The sequence below is a fragment of the Berghia stephanieae genome, chromosome 7 (genome assembly GCF_034508935.2).
Source record: "Berghia stephanieae isolate SIO BIC M18660-M18661 chromosome 7, UCSD_Bste_1.3, whole genome shotgun sequence".
NCBI classification, from domain to species: domain Eukaryota; kingdom Metazoa; phylum Mollusca; class Gastropoda; order Nudibranchia; family Aeolidiidae; genus Berghia; species Berghia stephanieae.
The window spans coordinates 20,978,853-21,005,968 of NC_088366.1; the positions used below are offsets into that span (position 1 = coordinate 20,978,853).

The 27,116-nt window shown below is 34.0% G+C and overlaps 1 protein-coding gene across 1 annotated transcript; it reads left to right on the top strand.

The window, feature by feature from the left end:
• The first annotated feature begins 327 nt into the window (after positions 1-327).
• On the top strand, positions 328-26,239 carry LOC144976876 (uncharacterized). The gene is made up of 11 exons (XM_078921426.1): positions 328-540; positions 6,338-6,594; positions 7,884-9,941; positions 12,519-12,669; positions 12,921-13,306; positions 14,174-14,284; positions 16,307-16,415; positions 16,799-16,972; positions 18,071-18,269; positions 20,010-20,155; positions 20,835-26,239. Exons 2-11 carry the CDS (start codon positions 6,354-6,356, stop codon positions 22,438-22,440), a joined length of 5,181 nt encoding a protein of 1,726 aa, XP_078777552.1. The 5' UTR covers positions 328-540; positions 6,338-6,353; the 3' UTR covers positions 22,441-26,239.
• Positions 26,240-27,116: the final 877 nt, after the last annotated feature.

Consider the following 27,116-nt stretch of genomic DNA (forward strand, 5'->3'; position numbering starts at 1 on the left):
TACCTGTTTTGAGACATGTGGATCACACTTAGACTATGTTCACCGAGCTCATCTCGACACAATCCCTATCAGATTGACATGGTGGATCATTCCCCCCACCACCACATCATCATTACTTACTTACACACACACACACACACACACACACACACACACACGGAGAGAGAGAGAGAGAGAGAGAGAGAGAGAGAGAGAGAGAGAGAGAGAGAGAGAGAGAGAGAGAGAGAGAGAGAGAGAGAGAGAGAGAGAGAGAGAGAGAGAAAATAATTTTACGAAATACACAAGTGACGTAAAATACGTAATGCTTAGAGAAAGGAGAAAGGAGATAACTCTGCAAATTATCTAGTATACCCTACAACAACAACAGCAACAGAGACCCATCTGTCATTAGCCTAAGTTTGGGAGTTAAATAAATACGTTCTTATAAAGTTAAAGTGATGAATATTGACAATATGCAAACGTCTCCCTCTAGATATTTACGGCGGTGATTTTAATTTGTCTTGTGAGATGGTTCAAGTTCAATCGGGGAGGAAGGCAGAGGTAAAACATCAAACTCAAATCGGCATGATAGGCCCTGGATAGTCAGTGATAGGCTGACACTGATGACATCATGATTATGATGCCCACCCATCATGTCAGTCAATGACAATGTCATTAGATTAATCTGCCTCAAACTATAAGATATACCTGAGACCATTTACATTGATGTTTTAATGAAGAAAAAATCCATCCAAACACTGTCAATGGAAGGACTTCTGTAGCCGTAGCCGTAGTTTAAACGCTGTGATTATCCCCAGACAGGTGTTTTTTTTTTTAACTCTCTCTCTCTCTCTCTCTCTCTCTCTCTCTCTCTCTCTCTCTCTCTCTCTCTCTCTCTCTCTCTCTCTCTCTCTCTCTCTTAGTTTTTTTCTAGTTTCTAGAAAATTGTCAACCTCAAAAAGTGTCTAAAAAGAATAAATAATTAAAAAGCAAACAAACAGAAATATTCAGAGAGCGACCAAATGGTCAGATAGAGGAGAAAAAAACAAACAATAATTTAAAAAAATTAAAAACAATTTTAAGAAATTCATGCTCAGAAACAGAACAAACGGTCAAACAAAAAGGAGAAAAGAATAGACTCGCACAAAAAAAAAAGAAAAGAAGACGGAATTAAACAAAACAATATTAAAAGAAAAAGAAGACGGAATTTAAAAAAAAAAAAAGTGGCGGAACCAGGATTCGAACCCACAACGTCGATTCTGATAAAACTTCCAGGGCAGACGACTAAACCATTCGGCCATGACACCCACTTCAAGGTCGACGCATATTGTGTATATATGTAGTAACAACTGATTTAATGTTTTTATATATATTTTATTAACTTTCCTTATTTCTATGTGCATTTTGGAAACATTCCATATTCTGGACTGTGGATAATTGTTTAAAGGAGCGGAGTTTCAAATATATGTCTGGGGATAACGAATTTTCATTATCCCCAGACAGGTGTCTGGGGATAATCACAACGTTCCAGAATATGGAATGTTTCCAAATGCACATAGAAATGAGGAAAATTAATAAAATATCTATAAAAACATAAAATTAACCAACATTAAATCAGTTGTTACTATATATACACAATATGCGTCGATTTCGAAGTGGGTGTCATGGCCGAATGGTTTAGTCTTCTGCCCTGGAACTTTTACCAGAATCGACGTTGTGGGTTCGAATCCTGGTTCCGCCACTTGTTTTTTTGTTTTTTTTTTGTTTTTTTTTTTGTGCGAGTCTGTTCTTTTCCCCTTTATGTTTGGCCTTTTGTTCCGTTTCTGAGCATGAATTTCTAAAAATTGTTTTTATTAAAAAAAAATTATCTCTGGATATTTCTGTTTGTATGCTTTTTAATTATTTATCCTTTTTAGACACTTTTTGAGATCGGAGTGGGGACGAATATGACAATTTGCTAGAAACTAGAAAGGAACCAAGAGAGAGGGAGGGAGAGAGAGAAAGAGAGAGAGAGAGAGAGAGAGAGAGAGAGAGAGAGAGAGAGAGTTAAAAAAAAAAGAATTAAGGAAAGTTAATAAAATATCTATAAAAACATAAAATCAACCAACATTAAATCAGTTGTTACTACATATACACAATATGCGTCGACTTCGAAGTGGGTGTCATGGCCGAATGGTTTAGTCGTCTGCCCTGGAAGTTTTACCAGAATCGACGTTGCGGGCTCAAATCCTGGTTCCGCCACTATTTTTTTTTTTTTTTTACATTCCGTCTTCTTTTTACAGAACGGTGCAAGGGATAAATGTCCCATCCATCCTCCCCCCACCTCTTTTTTTAAAAATCTCTCTCTCTCTCTCTCTCTCTCTCTCTCTCTCTCTCTCTCTCTCTCTCTCTCTCTCTCTCTCTCTCTTAGTTTTTTTCTAGTTTCTAGAAAATTGTCAACCTCAAAAAGTGTCTAAAAAGAATAAATAATTAAACAGCAAACAAACAGAAATATTCAGAGAGCGACCAAATGGTCAGATAGAGGAGAAAAAAACAAACAATAATTTTAAAAAATTAAAAACAATTTTAAGAAATTCATGCTCAGAAACGGAACAAACGGTCAAACAAAAAGGAGAAAAGAATAGACTCGCACAAAAAAAAAAAAAAAGGGGGGGGGGGGGGAAGGGGGATGGATGGGACATTTATCCCTTGCAACGTTCTGTAAAAAGAAGACGGGAATTTAAAAAAAAAAAAAAAAAAAAAAGTGGCGGAACCAGGATTCGAGCCCACAACGTCGATTCTGGTAAAACTTCCAGGGCAGACGACTAAACCATTCAGCCATGACACCCACTTCGAAATCGACGTATATTGTGTATATGTAGTAACAACTGATTTAATGTTGGTTAATTTTATGTTTTTATAGATATTTTATTAACTTTCCTTATTTCTATGTGTATTCGGAAACATTCCATATTCTGGAATGTGGATAATTGTTTAAAAGAGTTGCAAATATTTGTCTGGGGATAACGAAATTTGGTTATCCCCAGACAGGTGTCTGGGGATAATGAAAGCCCAGCCTTTTCGTTATCCCCAGACAGGTGTCTGGGATAATGACAGCCGTAGTTTAAAAGTACAGCACCTCCTAAAGTCTAAAGAGGGGATTTTTATTCATTTGAACGGGTTAGGTTAATAAAAAGGATGGGCATGGTATTTGTATGGGAAAAGAAAGAAAGAAAGATTTTTCAACTCCCTAACTTAGATGTTTATTCAATCTTTGATATTATTAATACATCATTATTCGTCTTATATACATGAACATGCATCAATTTCATCAATTTTATTTGTTAATGATTATGAATCTGAAATACAAAAGAGCATATATTAGCAACATGACATACAAATCAAATGAAATTATAATTGCCCTCAGCAGGGCTCGAACCATGTAGTTCAGGTCAGAAGTCCGAAGACTTATTGACTGAGCTGATGAATCAGTTGACAATGGAAAGTTGGAACTTTGTGTCGCTGCTGCGCTGAGTCTTTGCTTTAAAATGACAACAAAATTTAGCAATGACAATCTTAGGGAAATCCTTGGGCCTCGCTTTGGGTGTCTAAATGACTTGAATTCAAGGCAAAATATAGGACACAACGATTTCTTGTGTATGCTATTTTTAAAAAATGAATTATTATGCTGTTTATCAATAAATGTGACTGAAAGTTGGCACACAATTAGTAAAGAGGTAATTTTAGGTTTATATCAAACGGCAAAACCCGTGTAATTACTAAAAGACAGTTCAAAATGGATGTTTACTCTTTGGAGTAAAATATTTCTAAAACTACCAAGAGGAGAGATTTTGCTGTTAATAAGGTTATATATGCATATTTCTTCTATTTATGTTTCAAATTTCATTTATTATAATAAGTACTTTTCACGTATTATCTCAAAACATCAACCCAATTTGCACTTCAATGAGTGAGATGAGGAGACGGCCATTCTGCCACCCATCGCTTGACTGACACGGAAATGATGTCAGTGAGGTAACGCTGCCAGATGGCCAGACTTTCACCTGATCAAATTCGACTTCAAAAGTGGCTAAATAGAAAATCAGATGGCTTTCACCAAGACTGACCCCCTTTAAAAATGAATTGAATTTTAACATAAAAAAATGAATAGACTAGTTGAAATGTCACTGAGACAAAAATAAATGAATAAATCTAATAAAAGAAACAAAATTATATATTTGGCCACGCACGTGGCCATCTGGCAGCCATGCTCGGGATGTTTGAGGACACAAACTCTTTCACGCTTTTTTAGGTATTTTTTCATTGTTATGTCATTGTTATGTTAGGGGTGTTGACTCGTCAGCTATTGCATGTTGTTTTGATTATCAGTTGATAATTCGACTTTTAACACTCTTTGTCCCCTTTGAAATAGACTTCTCCAATTTCTGTTTTCCTCACAGTAGATTAACACATACACTCTCTCTCTCTCCCTCTCTCTTTCTCTCTCTCTCTCTCGCTCTCTCTCTCTCTCTCTCTCCTCTCTCTCTCCCCCTCTCCCTCTCGTCTCTCTCTCTCTCTCTCTCTCTCTCTCTCTCTCTCTCTCTCTCTCTCTCTCTCTCTCTCTCTCTCTCTCTCTCTCTCTCTCTCTCTCTCTCTCTCTCTCTCTCAAGTAAATACAAGAAATAACATAATCCATGGTCTCATGGGACTGTTTTGATTGATAATAATTTAGCAGACATTTTTTGTATCATTTGTATGGGTTGTAGACACAAAATTACACTTTGGAAAAGTTCCAAGTGATCAATATATATTTAAAACAAAATTATGGTTGACCCTAGGCATTCAGCTCTAAAACTATACAAGTTAAAACTCTTCTGATGTCTTCATCATATTTTCTGATACATTTGCCATAAAATTGCCAAGTTTCAATACCTAATTCCGCGTGTTAAGTGAGATACAGCCACAAGCCAGAATAAAACACAGAAAAAGCGTCCCATTTTTTCCGTATTCTTTTCTCTTTGTGAATGATCCAAATAAATGAAAACCTTTGAAACTGCGTTACTTTTTTATTCATGAATTGATTTTCAAAATTCAAAAAGGTTTTTACTCAGAGGAGATAGGGCTTTTATTTAAGAGTATTATTTCCCACAAAAAGAGAAAGCAAAAATTTTCATAGTCATTGCAACAGAATTCTAAAAATAATGACCAATAAAAAATTCTAATTTATTTAAACGAATTATTTTTTTTAAAACTTAACAATTCTAAAAATGGAACCACTGTAATTTATATTATATATTGATGAAATTGATATCGATTTGTATGGAAGAAGTCATTTATGAATATATGTGAAGTTAATAAACCCGAATTGCTACCACGAATTGAAAAAATAATTTAAAAAAGTATCCCCCCTCCCGAAACCCCATCCTTCATCCTTTATAGTAAAATAAAAATAAAAGAGAAAGACCTAACTGTAAAAATCCTCAAAAAGGATAACGAATTAATCTACCAGAGTTAAGGAGTCTTTCCTAAAGTTCCTAGCAGTGAATGGCAAAAGTCCCATTGGAAAAAAATACAAAAAATAGATCTAAAGCTTGCGATATTAAAAACAAACAAACAGATATTGCCCAAAATAATATCAAATTTGGTCGGATGTTTAGAAAAACAACTGATTTTCAAATGAAAACAATAAGGTGAAAGAGGCTGTTATTGTTTTCCCGGCTATTTCAACTTATATTAAGACAATAAATTATATCCAAAATAATAATTGTCCCTATTGGACACATCAAGTTAACCTCCTATGATCTCAGACAGGTAGCTAACAGGGAAGGGTTATGGATCCTTGAGAGCTCCATCCAATGATTAACTTCTTTTGCTGTGGTTCTATCAAACTAGCACTGTTTCCAAGTAGTAAACATTTGTTCTGATTGGTCAGTAACAAGGTAGCCTCATTGGGAGGGGAAAATTAGCATTTTTAATATTGGTTTATAGTACGAGATGATAATAGTTGGGTATCAACTGCTGATAATTGTTATAACGATGTCAGGGGTTTCACTAAAACGTATGTCGCTATTTAAAAAAATTTATTACTAGTAACATATAGCAAACAAATTGGGACCAGAGGTCAATGTCGCTTGTTCAAAACTTGTTACTTTTGCCTTGTATTATCATTGTGAACATGATCTGCCTAAGGGTTGAATCATTTTGATGAAGTATCTTAATTATGTAAATTTTAAAAGTGGAAATTTTAATACATTGCATTTCTATATCACTTTTGATTAAAATCCTCAAGTATTTTACACTCCTTGCTCTTGCATTCCTCATAAATGATTACACAATCTTTCACTATGGCAAGTAATTGATATTCTTTTTTCTTCTTCAGTCAACAGAGTAAAAAGATGGAATCTCCGATGTCTAGTGACAAATATAGCACAGTGTTGGTAGCAGGTCAAGCTATGACCAATAAGACTAGAAATGGAAACCAGCAAACTAGAAATAAATTCTCCAACATTCAGAATCTTGAGACTCTAAAGCAGACAAACGTTGGCCAAACTCCAAATCCGTTGCCTGTAACTGTAACTGATACCAGTACGGTCAGTGTACGAGATGTGAGAATTGTTATGCCCAAATTAAAACAAGGTATGGAAATGAAAATAGTTTTGAAAGAGATAGAAAAATAAGTAATAAATAATGTATTATTTTGCTTTTCTTTCCATGTTATTATTATATTTATGTAGCTCACTGCCTCAATTCTGTATTACGTCTTGGTGGCCTAGATAAATTGATTTTTTAAAGGTCTGAATGATCAACATTGCAAATTGGACAGATATATTGACCTGGACTGTGGTAAAATGTTTATATTAGTATCGGGTTGATAAGTCGGTCCTTCCAAAAAAAATGAAAGAGAAACAAATGGAAAATTCGAGATAACAACAAAGGAAGTCAATCTGGATAATTTGATGGCCTTTACTTTAAGAGAGACGTTTTGAGATTTAGGATGTTTCGTTTAATTTTACTCTAAAAAGCCAATTATTGTAGTCTTTTTCTGAAGGCTAGGAATCATTTTATGGGCCATGCCCTAAGCACATGCAATGATTGTGTCAGGATGTCTTTGTGCAAAATGGTTCTGATGATGCAGTATCCTCCTCATCTGATTCTTGTTTTTAAAAATGATTATTGCCTATATTCGTAGATCGCTATATGGATATAATTGTCTTTTTGTAAAATTTATGTCAATATTTGAGATCTTTATTTACTAATTTGGATATAGCAAAAAAGCAAAACAAAATGGGACTTTTATGTCTTGTTCGTAAGAATGTGATGTCGATATATATACACTCAAATTTTTTGTAACACAATACATTCAATCTCTTCGATCAATGGATTCAATTGAATTCAAATATTATAATTTAATCCTTAATTGCAATTTTAAGGGGTGACTTAATACTCTTTTGAGGCGCCGATCATATATAAGGTTATTATTATTATTATTATTATTAATTATTATTATTATTATTATTATTATTATTATTATTATTATTATTATTATATTATTATTATTATATTATTATTATTATTATTTTTATTAATCTTGTTGTTATCATTATTATTATTATTATTATTATTATTATTATTATTATTATTATTATTATTATTATTATTATTATTATTATTATTATTATATTATTATTATTATTATTATTATTATTATTATTATTATTATTATTATTATTATTATTATTATTATTATTATTATATTATCATTATTATTATTATTATTATTATTACCATTATTATCATTACACAATAGACAAATTCACTCATAAGTACAACACTTTAAACTGGTGTTTAAAGTGGATGAAACATTAGAACACCATTCTGATCATCATTGAATTTTAATTTTTTAATTCTTTTTTTTTCTTCTAAAGATCAAGTGCTACCAGAGACCCCTTCTACACACCCAACAAAAGAATTATCTAAAAATGTGCAGAGCCGCTCCTCTGCAGCTACCTCTTTGGAATACAAAAATCGTTTGGAGGAGATGGAACTGAGGATTAGGTACATGAAAAATGACATTGAGTTTAAGCAAGACCAAATGAGCTCAAAGCGACAGGATGCAAAATCAAAACAGCAGCAGGTTACAGGGCATTCTCTTTCCAGATCCCAAGCCGTTTGGAAGGAATCTGCCTCAACTTCAATGGTTCAACCTCATCGATCAGATGCTTCTATTCTGTCTTATCTTAACCCATATCGTTCCTTGTCCCAACATAAGTTTACCAATACGCATTCGATGAAGAAAGACAATTTGAGTTTGTTCAGACAAAGCACACATCAGATACCTCAGTCTAATCATTTAAAATCAATCATTCATACTACGGTATCTTCACAAATTCCTGTTTGCTTATCTCATAGGCAGGCAGAAGTGACTCACTTATCATCTTCAACATCTTTGCCAACATCACACTCAGGTGCACAAACATTTTTGTCATCATCATCATCATCATCATCATCATCATCATCATCATCATCATCATCATCATCATCATCATCATCATCACCATCGTCATCATCATTTCTCTCAGGACAGCCATCAACTCAAATTAAACCAGATGTTCATCCAATTCGGCAATCAACAACTTTACAACAGCATCCCTCGTGGCAGTTTCCATCCTCATCAATACCAAACGAAATGAATATTTCTACTTTACAACAACTTGCCCAAACTCAGGTTACACAATTATCCAAATCAGCTTTGCCTCTGTATTCCTCTCCAAAAAAACAAACAGCCTCGCCAACAAGGCTGTCTTCAAGTGTAAGTGCCTTTAATCCTTATCATTATCAACCAACCAGTAAAACTCTGAGTCCTTACAAATTGATTAAATCAACAACCTCCCCTACTGCAACAACAAATCCATCCTCTTCCCCTTTTGTAAAGTTAAAGTTTGAAGGAAATGAAACTGTCAAATTTCTTGGAAATTGTTCATCATCTCTAACCAAAACAACTGAAAAAATAATTTGTGACGTTACTCAAGACTCCTCTGAAAAAGGAATAAATTCAAAAGTTCTTTTCAATAGAAAACATACCCCTCTCAAAGTCCAGGCAGCTGCAAGGTTAATCAGTAGTAAATATAAGCTAAAAAGGCTTTCTCCAACATCAAACAAAACTGCTCCATTATTTCCGTCTTCTATAGAGACCAGGTTCAAATCCATGCCACCACAAGCACCATCAAAAGTAGTCTCATCATCTCCCTTAGTGTCCGTTAGCAAGTACAAGCTAGTCTCACCAAAAGATTCCACAAATAATTTATCAAGTATATCTAAAAGTCTTCCAGATGCTTCAAACTTTAATGCAAATTTTGTTAATATTTCATTTGATAAATCAAAGAACCAGTCAAGCCATGATAATGATGCAAGAAACAAAGATGATCCTTATAGATTTATCGCTTCAAACAATGAAAGTCGCACACGTCGCCGGAAATCTTCCTCTTCTAAAAATCCTTCACCACTAAAATTTATGAAGAGTAAAGGGATTCCAGCATTTAGCTCTAAATCTTTGAGCTTCGTTAAAAACAACACACAGCTTTCCTATCCTTCATCTCATTTGGATCTCCCATCTTCATCCACATCCTCCAACCAGTGGAATAATAAAAAATTCAAACTTGATAAGAGGAGATCAAGCAATCAAACGTCAAATGCGACCAAATCCAAATTTAAACTGGACAAACGTGTCATGATCCGGATGTCTTCTGAGAAAAATTTGAATCGCAATAACTTACATTTCACTTCACGTGCTGTGAGCAAGGGCAGTAACCATAAAAGACATAAATATTCCTTGATAAAAAGGGAGCCAACTACTTGTCTGTATAAATGGAAGCAGAAGGGCCAGATTGCAGATCTGAGTACAAGCCGGGTTGGAGCCAAATCTCTTCATAGACATGCAATGTCTCGATACAAATGGCATCCTCATCAGCTCACACAACAAACAAGTATGTATACTTTAAAAATATATTATTTTGACCTTGGCTCATATATCTATATATATATATATATATATATATATATATATATATATATATATATATTATATATATATATATATATATATATATATATATATATATATATATATATATATATATATATATATATATATATATATATATACATATATCTAAATATATATAAATATATATAAATATATATAAATATTTTATAATTGTGTTCTTTTATTTTTTAGAATTCTTATTCATTTATAGACCTGTAAATTCTCAGTCAATTAACTGAAATCAGTCCATTCGTCAAATTCAAATATTTTTAAAAAGGAGAGAAAGAAATGAAGAAGAAAGAAATGATTCATGAATCGTAGTTGAATGACCGTGAAGTAATTAGGAATGTTCCATAGCGCTACGCATAGCTCAAGGGCCGTTTATATTTACGATGGATTTATTGCCAAGGCTAAGCGACGCTTCTTAGAATTGCCGTGTCTGAACACACCCCAGTGTATTTTGACACAGCCTTCGTGAAATTATCTTTTCACTTTCCAAACCTGTCGTGATCCCAATGGTAGGCAATTTTAACTGAGCTGCCGAGCGATAAATTTCACTGTTTCGTCTAAGCCAAAATTGACCACATTTACTTGGTAGAACCTAAAAGTATGAAAAAGTTTAATGCGAAAACCGGAAGTGCGTCATGAAGACACCTTCAAATCGAAAGTTATATGATTGCTACAAGCACATCTCGATTGCCTCACATTGTTAACAAACTGGTTGACCGTTTCCTCACTGATGTGGGTACCTAATTATAAGAAACAATTGTAAGTAGTTCCCACGTAAATTAGTTTTCTGCCTTGGTTTTGCTCAAGTGAGCTTGCTGTTTACTATTCATTTCAATTCTTTGGATTTTTCTGATACGATACGAAGAGTTTCAGTGAGGTTCAGTTTCAGTCTCAGTCAATTTTGATTAGAGCTCATTTACAGGTCTACATTTATCATTTAATTTTTAAAAAATGTTCATACATGTTGTTTAACCCTCTCCTTACCACCTATGGGAAAATCGTCACATTTGTTACGATGCAACCGTCACTTTTCTAATCCACATTTCATTTCTTTTTGCTATAGCTAAAAAAAACTTGACATTCTGTAATAGTAATAGAGCCCGTATTGGCGAACAACATTATGTATAGAATGTTCTTTTTTGGTTTTCTGTTTGAGTAAGATATGTCTGTTTTTGTGTTGGGTAGGTGTGAAGTTTTGGGGAAAATTCTGAAAATGGCTGGTAAGTAAAAGGTTAAAGGCAATATTGAAAGCAACTGGTACCCTAACATATGTAATTGACCCCAGCATGGCACAAGCGATCATAAGCTGGTTGAATACTGTGACAAACACCTATGTGGTCAATGTGCTTAATGATATTCCATGTACTCTCCCAACAGGCCATGTGGAACTAAATTTCCATTTTACTCAATGCAAGTCACTGTAAAGTTTCTTTCTGAAACCATCGCTTCAAACATTTGTCGTCGCTGTTTATAGCAATTTACTCAGAGGTACAGGTACCTTAATCAAGTGGAATAAATAGAAGTTGATATTGGAAAGTGACCTATAACACAATACAAAGGCTAGATTTGGCTATCACGCATCTGATCAGTGGCCACCCACTTTGTTGCCTCTTTCTGATTTGAAACGTAACACTGTATTGCCTTGTCTTTCAGTACCATGACTTTTGTTTCCATTTCTTTGTGTTTTACTTGACCAAGTCATTACTCCTTAACATCAATTATCAATATCAAGAATATTCATTGCATAAAATTCTTAATATGATAAGTATTAAACCTTTGTCTAGAGCTTTTTTATGTGGATTTTTTTCCAGCTGTTGTTGTAAAAGCAGACAACTACATATTGATCTCTATTGGAAGTAATAACATTTTAAAAAAAAATCTTTTTGTTGTTAAAAAAAAAACAATTTCATTTATTTATTTTTTGCCTAATATTGTAAAAGCAGACAAACTACGTATGGATCTTTCTTTTGATTCAATCCATCAACTTCCTTTTCTCTGAGTCAGTCTGAGCCTGACAAGGTCTGAAAGTAGAGCAATAACCACTTTAAAACTCCTTAAATGAAAAACAAAACAAATTAAAACAACAAAAACACAAGGTCTCTAACCTTTTTCATCAAGTTCTTCACTGATGTTAATTTGACCTAAGGGGTCCCGTCTGCTTGGTTGGCAGAATGCGCATTTCACATGCAAAGGAATTGGTGTGATTCTGGTTGCAGTCAAGATTTTCTTTCATCCTCCTGCCCACCCAAGTTATTGGATAGCTGAGTCTGTTAGATTTGGCAGAAAGTACTTTGCCATAGACTTGTGTCCTACCAAAAGCAAAAGTCCATATTATCTGGGGTAAACTGCCGTTCTATGAGCCTTATGGCTTTGAAGAACTCTTTTTAAAAAATCTGATCTTGAGATCCCTCAAAAGCACAATAAAAAAAATCCTCTAATACAAGCTATTACTACATCTTTTCTAAAAATTGTTTTAATGATACATGTTTAACTTGAATGGCTTTTGCAGACTTATGGCAAAATCGACAACAGTCGGCCTTCAAATGGCAAAGACCTAACAGTCGTGAAGGAAAAACCTCCCGCAGGCAGGTTGAAATGGCAAAACTTAAACACCGTCTCAAAGTGCTCATGTCCCACAGAAAAGTACATGCAGTTGAGCGGTAAGTGCTGTTGATTTAATCCTGGGGTATGTAACATTCTTTATTCTAAAATCACCCATAAATTTTTTAAAAAGTTATTTTTGAACCATTAAGAATCTTTCCTAAATAAGATTCAAAGATGCCTATTACAGATGTAAATCCATTCTGAAAATTCATTTCACTCTCAAAGATGAAAAAGAAAACAAAACTATTTTTTTTTTTTCATCTCAAACTTTTCTTTTTTTTTAAACGTTCTAAAAATTTTTTAACAGGAAAATGTCTTCAGGCCAGCGAAACACTTGGCCTTACCAAGTCTCATCGGCAGTTAGAGTTCAAGGAAAAGAGAAAGGGGAAGTCAATAGACTAGTTATGATTGGCCATATGTTGTACAAGGCCTCCTCCACAAAGCTTACAAGGGCCAATCCAGGGACCTTGATGATGTCTTCTTCAAGTATGGGTAATACGGACAGTAACATTATAAGCAGCACAAAGGCAGTTCGGACGTTATCTCGTGGAAGAGGATCAACAATACCTTCATCTTCATCCTCGTCAATGCTGGCTGTGCCAGGATCTCTTTCTCCACATTCAGACCCATATCGGACAATGGCCACACCAACAAGCCCAAAAAAGACTTTCCCTGGATCAGTTGTTGTCAAAAGTAGGTGATCAAATAAATGTAATACTATGAACGTTTATTAAGTGCATTTCCACAGATTCACAATGTTTCACATATTCACCCACCTTGGCAGGCCATAATGAATGTGTTCCCCTCTTATTTGTCCAGCTTTTACAAAAGTAATTTCTACCATATCCAAACAAGATCCAGTCAGCCGCTGCTCCTTGTTGGATGGTGGATGAGTGTAGTTTGATGGTGCGACTTTTTTGAGCTATTTGGGTCAAATGTTAATGTGTATAAGTATGGGAGGTGGTCAATCATTCTGCAGTTTTAGACATCTATATGTTCATAACAATTCAAATCTTTTGAAGAAAAAAAATGATAATGGACTTTATATTATATTATATGCAAATACCACATTGTTTGTTCCAAGTCGTGATCTGCAAAGGTGTAAAACAAAATTTAACAACTTAAATAAAGAATAAAATACATGAGGCAGTCCTACGGTTGAAAATCTTCTTGTAACAAAACAAAAACAAACAAAATAACAACAGCAAAAAAAAAAAAAAAAAAAAAAAATTAAAAATTATGAAAAAAGCCCAACAAAATAAAAATTTAAGAAAACCAAACATTCCCCCCCCCCCCCCCCCCCCAAAAAAAAAAAAAATCATTCAAAAGATATTGTGATATTGTGGTTCCTTTTATTTTTTAAAATATTTTTTTGTTGTTGTTGTTGACTGAAAAAGGGTTTGAGTTCAATGTTTTGTATTATTTTGATTTTTGGGTTGTTTATTATTAGTTGCTGTCTTCATTTTTGTTTTTATTCTCAAAACTCAGGATTGGTTTAATAGTCACTCTAATTATTTCTTTATTTTATCCTCTCTTTATTTTTTTTTGTACCACTGTCAGACTTGAGACCTCAAAAGATGAAGTTAGTTACAGTCAGAGGGGTTCGTTTTCATGTCGAGTCAAATGGAACCAAATTGTCCCGAGTTGATGACACGTCAGGGCAAAAGCAAGGTATGTCTTTTGTTTATTCCTGACCCGTTGCCTCAAAGTAATAAATTAGGGAATAGGTAGTGGTCCTAGATAAAAATCTGAAAAAGTTTTGTATGTATCAGTGCAAGGCAAAACAGAGAGAAAAATACAAGAAAATAAACCCAAAATATCCCAAAAAATCAGCCTGTGTGCAGGATGATTTTCAAAGCAAAAACAAAAAAGAACCAAAAGCCAAAAAAACAAACAAACGCAGCCCACCTGGCAGCCTGATCTTCAAAGCAGAGAGAAAAGTAGTAGAAGAAAAAAAAAAACACCTCAAAATATCAGCCTTTGATTTTTCAAAGCAGAAAAAATAATACATAAATTTTGGGATGTTTTTTTTTTTTTTTTCGTGTATTTTTCTTTCTTCTTTTTCTGGTATTAAATCAAACAACACTTTTCAGATTTTTTTCAAAATAATATTGTATCGGGTTTGAAGTAGAAGCTGAAAATTTGAATTACACATAAAATATGAGACATGGGTTAAGTTTATTTGTTTTGAAGTGAGACCATCGCATCAATCCGGTATTAAGATGGAATGTACTAGATGAAGATAAATCGAGTTTCATTATAGTCTGAATCAGGAAAGTTAAGCGTTTTGTTATTTAAGATATGAAGCTCATTGTCCTTAATGTAGATTTTCTTTTTCAAGTCAAATTTTTTAACCTAAGCTCAAAATTCAATTTTAAGCAGGGTTTTTGTGCGGCTATGTGTTCTAGTGGTATTACACACCTTCCAATTGGAATGTCCTGAGTTCATTCCAGCTCTGAGCGGCGCATAATTGAGTCCTTGGAATAGGCTCTTAATCACATGATCTCACTGTAATCAGGTGTAAAATGAGTACATAGCTGTTAACAGTGTTGTCTCTGTCGGGTAAAATAAATTGTAATATCGCTTAACAGTTGTCATGTCTCATCCTGCATGTTAAGTGTTGCTGTTGGCCAGGGATCCCTTGTAAAGTGCTTTGAGCATGTTTAGTGGATATTGTGCTGTATTTAAACCTCAAGTTTCAGCCAGACGTAAAAACTGTTTTGAGATAATTGGTCACAAATAGAATTAAGAGTGCTGAGATAAGGTAAAAGAGAACACGGACAAAGTTTTATAATCTAGAGATTTCAAAATGTTTGATTTCACTATAATAAAGAAAATCAAGTTATACTGTGCGGCTAAAAGATGACCCCAGTATTAAAAGTACTCAAGTTACACTTTCATGATTTTTAGCGAATCAGTGATAAACTTAAAGCATGACCACCTCATTTCACTCACCATTTATTTTCATGATAAACATAATCATAGTCCCTTGTTTTTCATTACTGCAGTTTTATTTTTTGTATCCTCTATATAAGTAAGTAAATAAGTAAGTAGTAAGCTTCGCAGTCCGAATGACACTTGCTGAGAATTGTGTGATTCAGTCATGGTCGACAAGTATAGCTGCTCTCTCCATCCATGTTGTCAATTGTTTCCATTGGTCGCAGTCCTGGGCCAGAGTTTTGAGGCTGTCAAGATCTTGTTTTGACTTTATAGCCGTCTCCAAATTTTAACCTCCATTTTTTTCAAAACTAACTTCCTGTGACTTACTTACTTCAAGCACTAGGCTCTGCTAAAGAGAGTGTGCTATATCTAATGCCAAAACTCTCTTGATTGAATCAAACGACATTAAAGCCACTCTGCTTTGTTTTCATTAGAATTTTTCAAATTCAAAATCATTTGTCATTATTCAAATCAGGAGAGCTGATAAAAACTAGATATTGTGCCTTGCTTTCCAAGTTCTTCGAAAATATTATTATCTTTGTTTGAAGACCTGTTTTTTTTTTCACAAAAGGAGTACCAGATATTGGACTATCTTGTCTTCTATGAAAGCAGAATCATATCATTATTTCTCAAGCGTTGAAAACGATATTATTATTTTTTTCATATGAGGGGTTTAATCCATTTTTTGAAATTGTGTTCAATTGAAGTTGCTTTCATTTTCATTTAATTCCTCCACTTCGTTATCTTCCAAAGGGCATCAGACCAGTATGAACAGGTTGGCCATTGGGGGTATGACCTATGTCAAGACTGGACCAGATACATTGGAACTCTCCTCTCAAGGGAACAAGAAAATAGCTGCTAGGTATGGCATCTCTTTACATTCTTTATCTTGATAATCTTGTAAAAAATAAGATTGTCTTCCTTATTATTTTTTTATAAAATGGCAGTCAACAACTTTTACATTGGGTAGTGGTCCACGAGTTCTCTTTGTGTATGAAGGAAGCCCTTCTTGCTGTCTCTTTTCATCCCCAATATCTTTTTTTTTACCTTCTTTGCTCTTCTATTCTCTTGCTGACTATGTTTAGCCCTAAGTTTAGCTCAGATCTTTTGATAAGAGGAGAAATCACAGTTTTTTTTTTTTTCTTTTAAAACTTTTTTTTGGGAGGGGTGGGGTGGTGCAGCTATAGAAAATTATGTTGTCTCCTCTATTAACTTTTTTTCTTACCATATCATGTACACTTTCAGTCGAGCAATTCAGAAGAGCCTTTCTATTGTGGCAGCCAAGCGAAGAAAGGGAGGTAATCTGGTCAAAAAGTCCAAACAGAAGCACTGTATGTTTTTCCAGCGGTTTGGTAAATGTGAACGGGGTGACCTTTGCCCTTTCATTCATGATCCAGATAAAGTAGCCGTGTGTACAAGGTAAAAGATACATAATGATCCTATTTCCTTTCATAAACACACAGACACACCCACACATAACATATATATATATATATATATATATATATATATATATATATATATATATATTTATATATATAAAATTATAAAAACTAAAACCATGAAATAATAGTGCTCAACTTTTTGATAAAAGGAGCTATTTATAAGATATTTCAAGTATAATTATAATCAACTTCTTCAATATTGTTTCGAGCATTCGCTCTCGCTCTCATTTGGAAGTGAAAGTGAAAGTAGATTGTTGGGTTCGTACTTTTTCATGCAGACAGAAATAAAAACCTTTTATGTAATTACGAACCACCATAACCGCGAAGCCGAAAAAATACGAATACAACTATCTACTTTCACTTTCTGATAAGAGCGAATACCCGAAACAATATTGTAGAAGTTGATCATAATTATATTTGAAATATTTATTTATATATATATTATATTTATTATCTCAGGTGAGATAATAAATATAATTCGTGCTCCTTAATAATTGTCGAGCACTTTACATGATCCATGTATATTAATTCTCACGAATATATATAAATATATATATTTATATATAATGTACACACACACATAACACATACATACATACACTGAGGGTGAGTCTGATTGGTTATACAATAATTTTTAAAAAATATGAACATTTATATAGCACATTCCCATGGAATAACCATGCTCAGTGCGTTTCACAATATTTCATTTATTTCCTCTGCTGGCCATATAGATCCATGTTTCCATTTCACACAGTACCAGTCAACTGTTACGCATCCTTTCTGCACTAAAACTCTTACAATATCTGTCACTGCCGATAACCAGGTACTCATTCACACCTGAGTTGAGTGGGGTAAAGTGTATAAAGTGCCTTGTCCATGGACACAACATCAGAATCATAATTTTCCACGATCACTGTCACTGATCTGACCACTGATCATGTTAAACATTGCTTGACTTTTGTGATGAGACGAGACACTATTTCCATTGAGCCGCAAGCTACTCAAAATCAGACAACTAGAGGAGATTATAAATATTTTTGAAATGTTTGTTTACTTTACTAAACCTCACTAGATTTCTTCGAGGACAATGTGATAAGTCCTCCAGTTGTCCGTTCTCCCATGATGCCTCTGTCCACAAGATGCCTGTGTGTCTCTTCTACCTTCAAGGCTTATGCTCTAAGAAGGACTGTTTGTACCTGCATGTCAATGTCAGTCCGGATGCTCCAGTCTGCAAAGATTTCCTGCAAGGGTTCTGTCCCTTGGGAGTGAAGGTAAGTGTCAATCCAGATACTCTATAATTATATACCTCTTATTATGTTCACATTTTATTTTCTCATGACCTAACCTAGGTTAGAGGGTTCCAACTGGCAATAAGACACCTCGACAATATGCCTTTAGGAAAGAAGAGAGAGATGGGGAGGTGGGAGTGGGGGTGGGGGGGGGGGGTGCCTGTAGTATGGCATTATAAAAATACAAATGGAAAGGTATCCCACTGAAACAGTACAAACATTTTACTGTTTTCATAAGAAGCTTTTCAGTTTTCACCTTCTCATGCCCATAGGAAAGATACTTTTGCATAAACATTTTTCCATCCTTTCTTATCTAAGACGTGCATGCATTGAATTTGAAGGTACCTCCCATGTACCTCCCGTCTAATACAATGTCATCTTTGTACAAAAATTGTATGAGCACTTAACTGCATATCTCACCCTGAATGTTAAATGTATGCTGTTTTGTGCCGGCTATTTGGTCTTGTGGTTTGACACTCACTTTTGGATCGGAAGGCCCTGGGTTCGAATCTCGTTCGGCGCACATAGTTGAGTCCTAGTTGAAAAGGCTCTTTACTCACATTCTCTCACTGTACACAGGTGTAAAATGAGTACCTGGCCATTAAGAGCGTAGTCTCTGTCCGAAAAAAAAAAATGCAATATTGCCTAACAGGCGTTATGTCCCGTCCTTCATGTTAAGTGTTACTGTTGGTCAGGGACCCTATGTAAAACGCTTTGAGTACGTTTATTGGATATTGCGCTTTATAAAAACTCAATTTTTTTTTTTTCAATTTTTTATTTATGAGATTTTTTATTAATTTTTTTTTTAATTTAAAGGCTTACAACAAGGAAAAGTGATATATAAAAATGTAGCTTTACTTTTTCCCCCACACATAATAGTAGACACCTATAGATTTTGATTTATTTTCTACTTAAATAGAGTCAAACTGGTTAAAATTGCTTTTGTTATAGTAATAGTTAGTCACCTGAGGACTTCCTTCTTCACTATATCTATTCTTAAGAATTTTGAAGTACCAAGTGATTTATGGAAAAAAAGACTAGGGTAATTATACTGGTTAATTTTTAAGAAATGATAATTGAAAAGAAGAAAAAAAAAACCCCAAAAAACAATGAAAAACAAAAACATTGTGTATTGTGTTTTTCCTGTAGCAGGTCGTGTATGACTTTGTGATCATGTGGTATGACACTCGGTGTGTGACTCTTTACTCATATCTTCTCACCATGCTCAGGTTTCAAAGGGAGCACTTGATTGATAATAGTGTTGTCTCTGTCAAATGAAAATTGTAATTTTTATATGTTGGCTTGGGAGTCCTTCTTGATAGCTCAGTTGGTAGAGCACTCTCTTCATTTGCAAAGAGACTGAGATCGATCCCGGGTGGTTGAGATTTTTTTTTTTCTTACCACCCCCACCCCCCTCCTGTCCACCAAGCAGTGATTGGATAGTTGGGTCTGTTAGATCTGGCAAAAAGTGCTTTGTGATAGACTAGCATCCTATCCAAAGGGTAACGAGCCTTTGCTGTTGTCAGTTTCACACTATAGAAACCTGGGTTAAACTCTGGCTACATGGGCCTAATACTTTTGAACGACTTGGGAGTTCTTGTCGAATGCTTTTAAGTAGATGTTGTTCTCTATAAAAGCTAAAAAATAAATATTTATTTATTTTTGTGTAGACTTATATTTGTATAATTACTGTGGAGGTTTATTTTCTCTTTTATTTTTCAGTGTAAGAAGCTACATTCATTTGTGTGTCCATCCTATGCAGTATTTGGCAAGTGTCATAAAAGGAACAAGTGTTCTTTATTACATCGGCAAAGCAAAAAGCAGACGGATGCACGCATGCCTGGGGCTGGGAATAATGTCAATGATAGGTATATATTATTTCATAGATCTATCACCTTTTTTAATGGTTTATAAATAAAATGAAATGAAAAAAAAACATTCTCATTTTTAATTACGTAATATATTTATAACCATTCATGAATAGAGCTAATAATGATAATTTTGTGTGGATATGGGTTTGATGGTTTTGAAGTTTTCTCAAAGAATATACTGAGGCCATTATATGGATTCACTGAAAAATTAATGGTATCATGCCTAGTGTCATAATTCAATACCTGTGTCACTTATGATTTGATGATCTTTGCTGACACTGGTTTTTGAGACATATTCGGATGGCGCAATTAGAAATGGTGGTCTTGGATAAGTTGATGGAAGACATTACAAAGGAGGGAGACAGGACTGTATTGGTATAGACGCTAAAGGTTGAATTTATAGTCAAAAATATGAAAACTGATTTAAGTTTATATGTTTTATTTAGATCAATAGAGTTAATTTCTAAAAGTGGCAAAATCTAAAATCTCACATTTCAATGTTGAAATCACCTCCAAGTATTGGGTGCATCCTGTCATAATACTGTGAAACGATTGGTCCCATATAATGAAACAACTGGGAAACTCTTTATGGACTAATTTTATGATTCAGTTTACTTTATTTTAAAAAATAAAAATAATAATAATAATGATAAATAAAATCATTATTTATCCCCAGGTCTTCAACTAAAAACAAAAGGAATCTTCAAATGGTCAACAAAGACTCAGTGTCTGAGGAAATCAACATTACAGGGATGAATGTGTCTATATCGTCGTCATCTCAGTCCACCTCCAAAGAAACTATAATCGAAACCAATCATTTATCGCCGACATCGTCATCATCATCATCATCATCATCATCATCATCATCATCATCATCATCATCATCATCCATATCCTCTTCAACTTCATTATCACCTCTTACTTCATCAACCCGATGCTCCTCCATTTCCCTGGTCCCTACAACAGCTACAGCCCTCAAAGCTCAGCCATCTTTCATTTCTCTTCCGTCTTCCTCTACTTTACCATTATCAATAACCTCATCATCAGTGTCGTCATCTGTGCCACCCGTACTGTCATCCTCATTAACAATAATGCAGACTTTGGTCGGCATCAGCAAAGCACTGTCTTCACCAGCTCTAGTTATCACCCCTTCTTTCAGCAAGCCGAAGATTACCCCTGAATTCTCCAGGCCTATGGCACAGAACAAGACTGTACCTAAAGATAGTTATCAGTCATCAACGTTATCATCATCATCATCATCATCATCATCATCATCATCATCATTATCATCATCATCATCATCATCATCATCATCATCATCATCATCATCATCATCATCATCATCATCATCATCATCATCATCATCATCATCGTCATCATCATCTTTATCATTAACAGCAGCAGCAGTAGAAGTAACAGCAGCAGCAGCAGAGGTAGCATCACCATCATCATCATCACTAACACTATTGTCACCAGCACCATCAAACACTTTTGTTATGCCTTTAAATGCGCTATTAACTTCAGCAACAGCACCAAAGCCAATGACAGCAATGACAATAACTGATGTATCATCAATATCATTATTATCATCTCTACCGCCACCACCACCACAACCCATTCCATCATCATTATCATCATCATCATCATCATCATCATCATCATCATCGATATCATCATCATCATCATCAACAACAACAACAACAACATCGAAGACACTAACAGCAACAATGATCCTATCCACCCAATTACGAGCTGCATTACCATCCTCTATATCATCAAACAGTCAAACTGGTACCACACCCGACAAATGTGCAGCCAATCTTAATCATTGTATTGATGACAATACAAAGACAAACAAATCTTCACACCTTACTTTCGATATTGCCTCCACCTGCAATTCCAGAACACAGAAAAATACAAGCCAAACCAATGAAGACATCATTAGATTCGAAATTGAATCTGTGACTTCTCCACAGTCATCCAAACTCTCTCTGGAATCTCATCCATTTCCGTCTACCTCAGCCATCGCCTTCTATTCAGGATCTTCAGAGATGGAGAATAGCAGAAAATGGCAGTATCAAAGGGAGATTATTCAAACTAGGAGTAACAGCACAGCATCATCTCTGTCTTTGACAACATCTGTGCCAGGAAACCAGAAACTGATTGAGGAAAGTCGTGATCCGAACACCATGTCACAAAGTTTGAGTACTTCATCCACAATATTTAACAAGGGGATAATTCCTAGTTTTATGACAAAGATGATGAAGCATGAGAAAAAATAAGATTGGAATATTTACCTCATTATATGACTTTGGTCACCACTGGGACTGATTGTAGTGGAATGGCTATTCTACCTTCGGTCTGACATTTCATTCACAGCTGTGTTTACACATTGAGCATGAAATAAATGTTCATCATTTATGTTTTTGGGTTTATCAAGTCTTTCAGTTATTTTCCCGATAGACAACTGTAGACTACCTACCTTGTCTAGAATTTTCTCAATGTCCTCCTTGTTAGCCATTGACACACTGAACTGGAAACTACACAAATACAAAAGTCACAGTTTAGCTCTCTCCCTACTGGCCATTTTCCGGATTTTCCCCAAAACTTCACACCCAACCTTATACAAAATTAGATTTATTTCACTTAAACACAAAATCTGTTAGTTCTTTCTATACATATTATTTTTTGCTAAACGAGTTCTTCATCACAGTATTAATATACTTTAACTATAGCAACCATTTTTGTTCAAATATTATGATGTACAAAAGAAATTAGAATGACAAAAATGATGGCTGCATCGTAACAAATGTGACGATTTTCCTATGGGTGGTAAGGAGGGGGTTAATGACTAGTTCAATAATTGATGGTTAAGAAGTAAGATCAATTTTGTTTCTATACACTGCTGCACAGTAAAGAATGATAATGACTGATTAATGTTGCTCTATTCTCGAAAATTGAAACAATGACTTCTACTTTGTGAAGGTGCACAAAAGCAAAGACGAAAAGGAATGTTATGTAACTACTAATGTTCTACAATACAAAATAGTGCATATTGGGTGACAACAATGTTATGACTAAGACGATTAACTCTCTCCTTACCAGCCATTTTCAGGATTTTCCCCAAACCAACACAAAAATATATTTTTTATCACTCAAATACAATAGCAGTCTAATTTCTTTAGTAAAACATGCTCTGCAACACACTGATCATTTTCTTTAAATTTTATGATGTACAAAAGAAATTTGAATAAGAAAAATGTTGGCTGTATCGTAACGAATGTGACGATTTTCCTATAGTTGGTAAGGAGAGGGTTAAGCAAGAGAAGAAGTAACATTAGAATAATCCCCTCATCTTATCATTAGGTGGTTAAGCTAGCGAATAAATAGCAAAGTAATAATTTCTTATGGTAAAGCTAGAGAAGAAATAGCATTGGAATAATTCCTCATTTATATGAGTTCTGTGGTAAAGCAACTGAAGAAATAATTTTGAAATATTATCTTTATTCTATTTCATAGGTGGTTAAGCAAAGAATGGATAGTAAAGTATAATTCATTATCTTAAACTTAGCTGATAAGCATGAGAAGAGATAGCAATAAAATATTTCCTTTATCTTATGACTTAGATCATAAAACCAAAAAGAGATAGCTTGGGATAATTCTTTAATCATTTGACTTAGACGATAAAGCAAGAAAGAGATAGCATTGGAATAATTCCCTTATCTTATGAATATTTCCCTTATCCTATGAATAATTCCCATATCTTATACATGATTCCCTTATCTTATGATTTAGATGATGACAGGTGATAAAGCGAGAGAAGAAATAACATTGGAATATTGCCCTTAGTATACAACGTAGATAATAAAGCATGAAAGGAAATAGCAAAGGAATAATTATCCTACCTCATGATTTTGATGATAAAGCATGTAAAAAAGTAATAGTCATAATGGAATAATTCCATAGACGAAAATGACAAAAAATGAGTAGAAATAATATCATCATCAAATAATAAAGGAATATTTTATCATATTATGACCAAGATGATAAAGCATGAAAAAAGAAATAGATGGTAAGAGAATGGCTTCTTGTTTAGTAACCAAGTTGATAAATTATAAGAAGTATTTCTGTAAGAGGTTTGATTTTAATCACCAGTGGAAATTTTATATTTTATCTTTAACCAGTTAACTGCCATACTTTGGAAAAACACGTTTGTATTAAAAATTTTGGCCAGAAAACTTGTCCTTCGAATATCATCTTGGCAAAAACTCTCAAACCTGGGACTTTGCGAATTCTGTGTCTGACTTCAAACCTTGGGATTGCCATATATCTAAAGTCAATCTAAAGTTTGAGCTAAAAATAAATTGGAGTTATGGTTGTCCGTTTTATGATCAATGGTAGACACAAACGGCCAATTCTTTATTATTTCATATATGTGACTCACCATCTCATAAAGGTATGATGTTAGGGTGAACTAGATTCTGTTGGCCAGAGCACGTTTTAACATGTTCAGTGGATATTGCGCTATATAAAAGCTCAAGAGAACGATGAGAATTAAAAAAATTGAGACTAATGTACTTTTGAGAAATCACAGTTGTACTTTAAATATTCATTAATATTCTGGATTCATTTAAATAACATTTAATAATTTAGACCTATAAAAAGTCAATTTTTCGTGAACTGGTTCAACCCGACATAATAATACTGGGTTGGTTTGATGGGTCATGTACAAGGTAGTCCTCAAAATTAAAAGCCAGTGAAGCCAGAGTTTAACTGAATTTTCTCTCGTGTGAAACTGACACTTTAACACATTTTTGTTTTGCTACCCTTTTGATAGAAGTCTAGTTTATCACAAAGCGCTTTCTACCAGATAGAAAAGACCTAAGGATCCAATCATAGCTGATGGAAAAAGGGACAGAAAAAAATATTGATTTGCTTTTGCTGCTATATCGTTTTGTATTGGATTAGAATGTCCTGGGTTCAAGCCCTGTTCTGAGCAGCTTATATTTGAGTCCTCAGAAAAAGATCTTTATTCACACTCCTCATCGTATTTAGGTGTAAAATGAATAGCTGGCCGTTAACAGCGTAGTCTCAACATGTTGAGTGTTGCTATTGGCTAGGGACCCCTTGTAAAGCGCTTTGAGCATGTCCGTGGGTATTGGGCTATATAAAGTTCAAGTAGTTGTTGAAAGAGGGACAGAAAAAAAAATCTTGATATGCTTGTACACACAATATATAGATTTAGACTTAAACTTTATGTCGGAATTACCTCCCATAATGGGCAGGGAGGTACATACTGTGTCTTCTATCCCCCTATGTCTGTTTTCCAACATGCTTTCTGTCTTTGTCTTGGAATGAGATTACTTGGTTTTGTCCTGGCTCTGGCTGGATACGGCTGGGAGGGAAACAGTCAAATGTTAATTAGTTTTGAGAGATGATATTTTTTCCCTTGTAAATCATCTCTCTGTTATGCCCTATATTATGTTTTGTTTATGTATTATATATGATTTGTAAACATTTGAGTGTATTCCTCTTAGTGGGGACCTGTGCTTGTATCTGGATGAGACTTTTAGTGATCTCAAACTAAGTACCTACTTTGATAGTGTGCTCTTGGAATCTACACCTGTTTCTTATTTGAACCAATCCCCCTTTCATGTCTTACCTTTTCTTGGGTGATTTAATTGTAATTCTAGAACTTTTTACTATCCCATTTTCTTCTTTTTTACTGGCGCTGATATGACCTTAATGTGTCGCAAGTGCTGTAAAACCCTTAAAAAACAAAAACAAACATCACTGGTTTTATAATTGTAATTACCTAAAAGTGTCGCAATTGTTTGAAAACTCATAAAATAATACTTCGATGAAACAAACAATATATGGCCTCAGGCAGCTTTGTATTTTATAATTTATTATTTATTTATTTGCCTAGCATTTATTGATCTAATACGAATACGAATCATTCCTTTACTGCCAGCAATTCTTGTATATTGCTATATCATGAATATTGTTATCTCAAAATATTTTAACAAGTTTTTTTACTATTTTATTTTTGAATAAAGTGATACAATGAATAATATCAAAGGTTTGTGGTCATCTTCTTCTTTTATAAAGCAATAATCGAAAGTGTCTTGTCATTTTGTAAAACAGCTTAGGAGGCAATTGCTTAGCAGTGGAAAGGAACAAAATAAATTCAAATATTTAAAAAGTCCATTAAATGCTATATAAATGATGTTGACAATGTAGATCTTTTATATGATAAATTTTATATGAGAGTAAAATAACCAAAATATTAAATGACCAGCATCATCCACTAAGATCATCAGTTATTATGTCAGGAAGGAGTGGTCGGCCTTTCTCTATTTCAACTAAAACAGAGAGATACTGAAAATCTTTTCTGACGTCCAGTATTAGGCTTTATAACAACATGCAATAATCATTTTATATAATTGTTTTCGCTTCTTTACTTCCAAATAACGTAAATATTAATTTATTAATTTATTTGTTTTGCAATCTTTTCAATGTTCTATTTATCGTGACAATTTAAACTATTTTACAGTGTTGAAATTATTCATTCATAAAGCGCGGCTCTGGCTGTGAAACTGCTCCTTATTTATATACATCATATTTCCATTATTTATTTATCTTACTGTGTAAATTATAACATGTCCGTACAAACAATTTCCTTTTTGGGATGCAATAAAGTATTATTATTATTATTATTATATTATTATTATTATTATTATTATTATTATTATTATTATTATATTATTATTATTATTATTATTATTTTATTACAAACATTATTTTGTAATTTAAATGAACAAGAGATTTAAAAAGCAGAGTGGTTATTCAGAGTCGAATCTGGATAACTGTAGACAGTTATCTGGGTGGGGATCCTGACCTCCATAATGGGCAGGGAGGTACTTGATGTGTCTACTATCACTATCACCCTGTGTCT